This window comes from Tenrec ecaudatus, chromosome 6 (genome assembly GCF_050624435.1).
Source record: "Tenrec ecaudatus isolate mTenEca1 chromosome 6, mTenEca1.hap1, whole genome shotgun sequence".
Taxonomy (NCBI): Eukaryota; Metazoa; Chordata; class Mammalia; order Afrosoricida; family Tenrecidae; genus Tenrec; species Tenrec ecaudatus.
In genome coordinates, this window is record NC_134535.1 from 99302813 (window position 1) to 99313338 (window position 10526).

The 10526-nt window shown below is 45.2% G+C and overlaps 1 protein-coding gene across 4 annotated transcripts in view; it reads right to left on the bottom strand.

Annotated features, from left to right (window-relative positions):
- BICD1 (BICD cargo adaptor 1) overlaps window positions 1–9434 on the bottom strand; it is a 228890-nt gene extending 219456 nt beyond the window's left edge. For all 4 annotated transcript variants that reach the window (XM_075553038.1, XM_075553039.1, XM_075553036.1 and 1 more), the window contains exon 1: window positions 9216–9434. In XM_075553038.1, coding sequence (XP_075409153.1) covers window positions 9216–9428 — 213 coding nt within the window. In that variant the 5' untranslated portion in view covers window positions 9429–9434. The remainder of the gene's footprint in view (window positions 1–9215) is intronic.
- Window positions 9435–10526: the final 1092 nt, after the last annotated feature.

The window sequence follows — 10526 nt, forward strand, 5'->3', positions numbered from 1 at the left end:
GTGTGTGTGTGTGTGTGTGTGTGTGTGTGTGTGTGTTTGGAGGAACAGAGTACAAAACAGATAGATTATCCCAGCTGGAACTGAGTAACCATCATATAAATGGATGGAAGAAAAATACAAAAAACACTTGCTACAAATCCCTAAAGACCAGCTGAAAATTATTACAGTTAAGTAAGATTCTTCTGTATTGGGTTTAAAAAAATGAAAAAAAAAATAAAGACAGGCGAAAAAAAAGTAAAATAAGTAGCTCTAAAATAGCTTCACAGAAATAGAGTTGGTAACAATTATAGAGATTATCCATTTCAACCCCTTAATTTCACTGGCAAGGTAATTAAGCCCTAGAAGGAGACAGTATCAATTGCCACTCATATTCCCTTTCTCTTCCATTATTGTACGTAAAAACACTCCGCCAAGAATTTTCTAGTCCTGTCCATTCTTCTCCTAACCTCCTGCGGAGCATGCACATCCTGAGATTCTCTATGAAATCCCACTCAACCATCTCAAAACACAATACCAAAGGCAAAGATGGCTTAACAGAACAAAGCCCAGGTTCTGTATCATGGTGTCATCTAACCAAGACCCAGGACAAACATGTGGTCACACTGTAGGACCTGCACTTGCTGGCCATGGAAACCAGCCACATGCTATGCTGAAGCATGTATCTCCAACCTCAGGATAAAGACAAGGAAGAGAGACTCCTGCTAATTCACCCACAAGCCTTACACATTATCATACACAGGTCTCCTCTGGGGCAACCAACTATTCCATCTCTCTTTCACACTCACCCCACTATACTTTTCCCATCTCACCACCCATCTCCCTGCTGCACCTGAGCCAAGTTATTAAGATCTGGTTGCCACCACTCCACCACATGTCACTCACATGCCCTGAGTCTCTCTGGTCTCTCTCATCTCTAATCAGTCCCATTTTCTTCACCCTTGAAGCATCAGTGACTTAAAAACCACAACCCTGCCCTAGAAATGCCAGTCTTTAAAAAGACTACTATCAAATGAAAGGAAAAAATAATGCATGATTCGGTTGTTATAAAAACAAACAAATGTGAACAAAACTCCCCTGCATATGTTGAACAATATAAAAGAATGCATACCAAGTAGTAAATAGAGATAAGCCTAGGATGAAAGGATGGGCAGTTATTAATTTATATATGCTTTGGCTAACTAAGGAACCCTAGTGGCACTGTTAAGTAAGCAAAGGACTACTAATTCCAAGGTTAGCAGTTCAAACCCAGTAGGCCTTGACAGAGAACGGTGAGGTTATCTGCACCAGGAAGATTTGCAGCTTTGGAAACCCTAAGGAGTAGGTCTGCTCCATCTTACGCTGGAGTCGTCATCAGCTGGAAATGGCCAGGTGACAGTGGATGTGGTAGCTTCTATCCCGACCACCTGGTGGAGTCCTGGCGGCGTAGTACTGGTTATGCACTGGGCTGCTAACCGCAAGGCCAGTGATCAAATTCACCAGCTGCTTCTGTGGAGGAAACTGACACTGTCTACTCCCATAGCGATTTAGTCTTGTGAACCCTACATTGGGATGCTAACTCAGATTTGACTCGATAGCAGTGGATTTAGTTTGGGGGTTATTCCTATTACTATTGCCTAAGTCATCTGCCCTCCCACCCACCCTTTGTGACCATCATAGCGACCTTCTGTATTGCAGGTGCAGACTGGGCTGAGATGGCATTGTTAGATGCCACTGAGACGTCTCTCACTTAGAGACCCTAGGTGCAGCAGAATGAAAACACTGCGCAGTCCCACACCATCCTCACAATTGTTATGCTTAAATCCACTGTTGCAGCCACTGTGTCAGTCTCACGGAGGGGCTTCCTCTTTTTTTGACTTTACCAAGTATCATGGTCTGGTCTTGCCTAATAACATGTCTAAAGTATGAGATACAATTGCCATCTTTGCATCTAAGGTGCGTTCTGACTGTTCTGTCTCCATGACAGAATTGTTTGTTCTTTGGGACAACTTCTAGTACTCTCAGTACACTCAACCAACACCATGGTTCAAATGCAGTAAGTGCTCTTCAGTCTTCCTTAATCACTGTCCAACACTCACATACATATGAGGCAAATGAAAATAACCTGGCTTGGATTAGACACGTGTTAGGCTCACAGTGCCATCTTTGCTCATCAATGCTTTAAAAATCTTGTACAGCACATTCGCCCAATGTTATTTAATTTCTTGCTTGTTGCTTCCATGAGTGTTCATTGTAGAGCCAACTACAATGAAATCTGAGATAAGGTCCAATGAAAACAATGTGGCTCCTTCCAAGTTGGAAATAGCTCGGATAGAAAGAGTCTGGCATATAAACACAATGGGATACTACACATCACGAAAAAACAATGGAGAACACTATGCAAAGTGAAGTTAGTCAATCTCAAAAGGACAAATACTGTATGAGACCACTACTTATCAGGATAAAAATCAAGACAAAAAATTGAACACTAAACCCTTTAGTATTCAAATAATTGAATACTAAACAGACTTTGGAGGTTCCCAAGGGAAGGAGGGTGGGAAGATGAAGCAGCGGACTGGAAAGCTGGCAGGTATTGGCCTGGGTGAAAACACGGACAGAAATCCCTGAGAGGGAGACCATTCAGGGGAGAAGCCATGGGATAGAATATGGTGGGGGGTGTGGGAATGTTAGTGAGTGGTTTGAACTGTTGAATGCAGAGTTCACGGTTTGAAATGTAAACCCCCACTGTGGTAGTTACATAATCTGGTGTCACTTTGAGGATTCAGAGTAAAGGGGTGGAGTCTAGTCTGTCAATCAGGTCATAGTCAATTTGGCCTTTGTATGGGCATGGCCTTCTGAGGATCCTGAGAAGTCCTGTCTTCCTCCTTGAAGGAGGAAGACTCTTTCTCTCTCTCCCTATCTCTGCTCACTCCCTGTGAGACTTTACAGACCAGGAGCCTGATAGTTATGCAGATACAGCCAGAGGTCTGGGAGCTGGAGGACCCAGAGGAGACCCCCTGCCAATGCTGAGATGCTTATGCCACTGGATCCACAAGACTTCCCACCCACTGGCCTGTGATCTTCCTGCATTCGGCATCATTGCATGTGTTTTGTGAGTGAAGAGGACTTTATAGATTGGTATCAGATATATGAGCTAATATCGGGCTTATGGACTTGATGTGGACTGGGCTGGGATGTTTTCTAATGTTCAACTGCTCTTGTACATAAAGCTCTTTCTTATACACATGTGAGTCTCCCTGGATTTGTTTCTCTAGTCTACCTGGACTAACATACCCACCTTAATTCACAATTTTAAAAATCTATTAAAAAAAAAGAAGGCTTCCTAAATCAGGTTTTTTCACTTATTAGTTTTGTGGCCTTCCAAAGGGCCCTTAACCTATCTTCTGTAATATGTGAGCAGTAACTACTTTGTATAAGGAGAGTTATAAAAATTCAAAAGAAGGAATGCAAAGCTACTATTCCTAAATGATTTACATAATCCAATGTTTTTTTACGTGTAATATTTTCTAATCCGTAAAAATGGGCGATAATTTTCTGCACCCTTTTGAAGATTAAAAGAGGCGATGTGCAGGGCATTCAACACATATCATTTACTTTCATTTCCTTGCAACAGTTTCTCATCCACAAGACAACATGTGGCCATGGCCACTTGTGCAATCCCATCCTCCACCATTTGACTTTACATACCGTTGTCTTCGGCATATGGCTTATTGAACAGCAAGGTCATACGTGTCCTTATGCCTCCTCTCCTTAACTACACATATACTCTCCTGAGTGAGAAAGTCCTTCACCGCATATTGCAAAGTGTAAGTGATCATATTTTCAATTTCTGGAACACAATATCAATACAAGTATCCGAGGGGGCTTCAAAAAGTTTTTCAGGGAAAAAGTGGAATTTTTCTAGATGTTTTTGAAGCCTCCTTCTATTTAGGAGCCAAGTTAGCAGGCAACAGGATTTGGGGGCAAACCCTCAAATTGTGGCTGAAACACATGTCCATGAAAGTATGATGGTGGAAAGGTGATAAAAGATTATAAGATTTTGCTATGCCATTATTGTGAAATAACGGGCACAGATCAAGTCTTAAATTGAGATAAAAAGATAGGACAAGTCAGAGCCACTTGGGTCAAAAAAAGGATTTGAATGAAGGTAACCAATGATGTTTCTTTGTTCAAGTTGTTGGTAAACGGTTTCTAAGATCATATATTGACATATTTTAGATTTTTAAACATAATTTCCTAATTTGAATGTTTCTTCCTTTAAAACAGTAAGTAAAAATAAACAGTAAGTTAAAGAATAATTTAGATAATAAATTAAATATTAACTTTCTCTTCGTGATTATTTCCCCATGATTTCATGTCTAAGAGTTTATAGATACAAAATATATAAGATGTGAGTTTACAGATATAAAACAATCTTCCTAAATATTTGAAGAAAATAGTTCAGGTTAAATGGCTTTCAATGCATCTGTGACATTCCCTGATACTATATATTAAAAAAAAACAAAACCGCAGTGCCACTCGGCAATTCTGACTCCCAATGACCCGAGAGAACAGACAAGAACTGTACCCCTTTGGTTTCTGACCCTGTACATCTTGATGAGATGTAGTTGGCCTCATCTTTCTCCCAAGGAGCAGCTGGTTGGTTTGAAATGCCAACTAGCCACCTTTCTTGAACAAAAGCCCTGAAAAAGCTTAAAGTGGGATCCAGGAGAAGCTGCTGAGTGTCCATCAGCGTTCTACAACAGCCGGCAGCTGACGGTGACTCTCCTGAAGGCAGGGTTCAGAAAATTAGTTAAAGTTAATTGATGTACAATGGTACAGATCGGAACTGGATCGCTTCCCGGCCTTTTGGCTAAGATCAAGTGCAGATCAGAGCTGGAAACACAGGGAATCCGGGACAGATAAACCCCCAGGACCAATCATGAGAATAGCGATACCGAGAGGGTGGAGGGAAGTTGGGGGATAAAGGGGAAAGCAATCACAGTGATCTACATATAACGCCCTCCCTGGGGGATGGACAACAGAAAAGTGGGTGAAGGGAGACATCAGACAGTGTAATATATGAAAAAATAATAATTTATAAATTATCAATGGTTCATGAGGGAGGGGGTGGGGAGGGAAGGGAAAAATGAGCTATTACCAAGGGCTCAAGTAGAAAGCAAATGTTTTGAGAATGATGATGGAAATAAAAGTACAAATGTGCTTGACACAAATAGATGGATGGATGGATGGATTGTGATGAGTTGTATAAGCCCCCAATAAAATGATTCAAAAATTAAAATTAAAGTTTATTAGTACACACTTTTGTAATCTAGTTGCAAAACATTTTCTAAAGTTTTTATTTGACTTTTTAAAAACTGTGTCAATATTGCTGAATCATTCCATGGCAGAGAAGGGGGGACTTTAAAGCCTGGCGTATTTTTAGCTTAAGTAGTTTTTTTTTTTAAATCTGCCTTGAACATTATGCTCTTAGGTATATGGAACCAAATGGTGCTCTGGGTTGGGCGCTGAATAGCTAACAACAAGATGAGTGGTTCAAATCCACCTATTGCTCCTCAGGAGAAAAATGAGGCTGCTTGCTCTCCTAAGGATTTAGCATTTCAGAAACACTAGCTGGGGTTGCTGAGTCAGAATGGCCAGTATAGGAGTGAGATTTTGTTTCGTTTTATGTTTTGTTTATGGGATCAAATTGACAACAGCACCGTGAAACTTTCAAAATGAGTTGGGAGCCTTCGAGGGCAGTGCGTTGGTGCTCCTGGAGGAAGAGCCGCCCAGCACTGGAGAGTGAGAGGATGTACATGAGAATATCATCAGCGTCGCTGAAATGTACAAACAGGAACTGCCGAATCGGTGTTTACCTGCTAAATATAATCTCAACAACAACTCAACATTTTAAACCTTACTGCATTTCCAATGTCAACTGGATTTTTTAAAAGTTAAATTTAACATGTAGGGGCTTTTCATGTGTTTAATTTTCAAATCATTTGAAAACTATGACTCTTCTTCAGATGCTATTTTTGTCAGCATGACAGAAGCATAGTGCTCATTTGTGCACAGTCTCAAACACACAATGAGCCAATCCCTAGAATAGGCCAGGCCTGGGGGCCCCTGAGGTCACGGAAGAATGGACATGATTTGTGAAATCGCAAAACCATGGTCAAGTCATCTAGTGGACGTGCTGCTTGGTCCACTTGTGCAAACTGGGGGAAAAGCAAAGTCATCTTTTTTTCAGGCCCTTAGCTCTTTTCCTTCAAGTGTCCTTTTGGGAACAGAATTCCAGCAGGCACTCAACTAGGTACAGGGCAGAGCCTGAAATGGTATGGGGCCAAAAAGCATCTGGATGAGGGGGGAAAATAACGAGCAATGAAAATTCATGAGTTTTGCACATCTGCTTCTCCGCATCTTTAGGCAATGTTGTTTTGTTGCCTAACTATGACAACAGTCCTGAGCCTGGGGAGAACGTGCGGGCATTGAAAGTAAACACTGAGCCCTGGCCCTGCACCGCAGGTTACCAATATCCAACTTCAAATCCGTATGGCCTTTTTTCCTTTTAGCAATTATCTTAAAATTATTTTTAAATTAAACATAATTGCTGAAACAGATGAAAAGTTAGCTCCAGATTTGTTTCCAATTTGGCTTACAGATATAATGCAACAGTCATGTTTACTCCCTGTGGAAATAAGCAAAACTTCCTTTTCAAAAACCAGAGCATAAGAGCCCACACACACAAACATGTTTGTCAAAAATGGTTTCTTCATGATATCCTCATTGACAGACCTCAGTTTGCGCAACTATTCTGGATTTATTTTTCAAATAGGAAATGTTACTTGAGACTGATTCTGCCTATTTAAATAATAAAGCCAACTAAAGTCTACAGTATGTTGAAAGGATATAAAGGTCTCACTATCAAGTCATCAAGTCATTACCTTGTCATTTTAAAGATGTTTTTAAATATTATTGAAGGCTGTTCACCAAAATTTTCAATTGAATTATACTGATGCTAGCTCCAACTTATACTATATATGTGACCAAGTATCATTTGATAAAAATAATTCTGATAAATGTTTATTAATCCCCAGCTATATAAAACAAAATGTGTTTCAATTTTTAATTTAAAAAAAGTACCTTGTAATGGGTATTTGCACTATTCTGTCATAAGAAGCCATTGGCATTCCTACAAAATGCTTCCTTTTTTCATTTTTGTCATCATTGCTGATGAAATGAATACTAGTAGTTTCTAAAACCTGGTCACTTTCTCATTTTCTGAATCTTTCTCAGACACTAACTAATCTTGACCTCTGAATACCTGATAAAAGATGTATCCCCTATCAATATGAATTTCATGGTTTATGAAATTTGTTTTATGATAAAGGCTTGAGTACAAAATGAATTCACATATTTCTTGCCTGAAGAGCTCCTGGTCTACTAAGAAAAGAGAGAAATGTGTTCATGTAGAGTTAAGAACAATGACACATAAATATCTTAGATTTGTTTAAATCAAGTGGGCAGGTTGTACTTGATTTCATAAAATTAAGTCTCCCTCCTATCCTATGGTGGTGATGGCTTAGCATTGTCCAGTTTGCATTTCCCTATCTTGACCAAGCAGTGTTGATTGGCACAGACAGCATCAAAACACGCTCTGAGAATTACAATCAGCATCCTGTGCTTCCTGCTGCACAAGTTTTAGCATCAGTACAGTGAAATATAGTGGCCTAAAGCCTAAAATAGCCTCTTTAGTTAACAGCAGAGACGTGATCAAAGGGAAAACAAAAGACACTCATGAACTAGCAATGCACAGCCTAATCCACCCAAATGAAAGTTCTAATTGACAGTTTCAACTATAAGTATTTCATTTTCTTTTGTGGGGGTGTTTGTGTTTCTGTTGTTTTGTTGGGGGGGGTGTTTGTTTGCTTTGTCATTTAGGGACCAGAATAAAAATCAGAAACGTCTAAAAGTATAAATGTCTTCCCTATGATGTATTAAAGAAGACAAATTGATTAGATGTCAACTTTTAGCTGTAAAAACACAAAACAAGACCCAATTTCTTAGCTAAAGGGGAAAAATACTGCGTGAGTATATTAGAGATACTTTTTACAATATCTTATACCAAACAAGAATCAACATTTACAACACCAATATGCACCTGAAAATGAAGACTCGCGGCATAGAAAAGCAGTATATATATTAAAATTGCAACTGATTGCTTGTTACCCATGGTGCCTCGGGAATCAGCAATATTCCTAAGAGCGTTTGCTAGGAAATCAAAGCACCTTCATCCCTCCGCTCCAGCCTCTGCCAACCCCTACCCTGACCCCCACCCCAAGTACATTAGACAGCTGTTGAAAGAAGCCAAAACACCCAAAGCCGAAAGAGAGCAAATGTTATACATGGCTCATTTGTGAGATTCTGGGTTTGTTTGTTTGTTTCAATATAATTATTTCAACCAGGAAAGTCTCGCTGGAGATGAAATACAAGGCTACCCAGGTAGGCAGGTGTTGCGTATACAGCATCCTTTCTTACCATTTGTAGGTGAGTTCAGTTTTCCCTGCCTGGGGTGACCTCATAAGGTTGGGCATGGCCCAGCCTCGATGTGAGGTGAAATCAAGGCAGCGGGCAGCAGCCCAGCAGAATTGTTTTTCTCCGGCAGCCTGAGGACAAGAATGACCACAGCCCAGGAGAACGAACACCTCCCAGCTGTGGTCAAGTGGGATTGCCGGGGCTGGGGGTTGGGGGTTGTTCCTAATAACAGCACCCTCTCGCCAAAGGTCGTTACATTCAGCTGAAGGCTGAGGTCCCAAAAACTACATCGCCTCAGGGAGTGGGTCTGCAGGTCCAAAGCTACCCACTGCCTTTGTGGTCTCAGGAATGGTCCCTGAAACCTGGGGTGGAGAAAACCACAGTTTGGGTAAGTTTGGTGTACTCATTCCAACCCCGCTGTCCTTTTAAGAGTGCTGATTAGACTTGAAGACTTTCATGAATCTCCCTCCCCCACAGCCCCAACACCCATTGCCTCCCAAATGCTAGCTGACACGTTCATTTCCCGAGCAATTTTTCACTTGGGGGTGGGATTGGGGGGGGGAATGGGCTCTTTCCATTTTCCGCTTATCAACAAAAGAACTGCTAAGACGAAGAAACGGTGCTTTCAATCACATCCTTCGCGGGGGCTGGCGCCGGGGGCGGGCGGGGTCGCGGAGGGCAGAGGGGGGCCGCGAACCCACCTCTTTGAGCTGCTCCAGCTCCTGCTTGAGGCCGTCGTACTCCGCCTCCAGCTCGTCGTACTGCTGCTTGAGCGTCAGCTTCTCCTCCAGCACCACCAGCCCGTACTCGGCAGCCTGGATCTTCTCGTGGGTGGTCTCCGTGAGCTCCTTGCTCAGCCTCTCGATCTCCGTCTTATAATGGTCCACCGTCTGCAAGCCCTCTTCCGCGGCCATAGCCCCGGCCGATGGAGGCAGACAAGATGGGGGGGCGGGGGCGCACGGGGCGAGGAGGGGATGAAAGCAGGAGCTGGGGGGGGGGGGCGGGGAAGAAAAAGTGCAGCGGCGGAAGGAGCAGGGCAACGTCCCGCAGGCTCCTCTGCCCGCAGCTACGACCCGGCCCGGGAAACTGAGCAGAAATGCAACATGGAGAACGCGGCGCGGAGAAAGGGCGGCGGCGGCCGCCGGGGTCCTGTGGGCCGGCCCTGGCGAGCGGTCAGCAGCCGTGCGGCATGGTCCGGGCTGCGGCGGCCGGGGGCGACGAGGGGGCTCCGGGTTCTGCTTCCTCACTGACACCGGGTCTCCCGGGCAACGTCACTGCAGTCTCCACTCTCGGGCTGGTGCGCTCCCGCGCGCCCGCTCTCTCCACCTGCTCCCCCGGCCCTGCAGCAGCCGGTGCAGAATGATGCAGTCTCGGGCCCCGCTCCCTCCCTTCCCGCCGGGGCCCGGCGCCGCGCAGGGGCGGGGAGGAGGCTGGAGTCGGCGCGAGGGGCGGGGAGGGGCGAGGGGGGGGGCAGCACCGGACGGAAACTCCCCGCGGCGCCGCCCGACGGGCGCGCGGGGCTGCGGCGGCCGCGCACGGGCGCGCGAGGCGGAGACGCCGGCCGGCCGGGGTCAGGACGCGCCCGCGCGCGAGGTGCGCGCCTCCGCCCCGCGCGCCCGGCACAGCTGGCCGCGCCCGGCGTGGCGCCCGCCCCGCCTCCGTGCGAGTGGAACCCGGCCCGTGCGGCGTGGGCACCCCCGCGCCCGCCGCAACGTGGTCGGAAGCCGAGGCCACGGCCTGGCCTCCGCGCCGAAGGGAAACCGGGGTGGCCGCCGTCGGACCTCGCCGTCCCCGCCACTCGCCCACCAGCCTGGCAGCCTCCTGCCCGAGCCGCCTCCGTGCGCCCGGGGCAGCGTTGCGCTGCCCGACGTTGCGGACGCGCCAGGGGCAGCCGAACTCCCGCCTCACCGCGCCCTCCCGGGGCTGGCCCCGTGCGCCCTACTCCCAAAACACGAACTCGCTGCCACCGAGCCGATTCCGACTTCATCTTCAGTGACTAATAATACCAAATC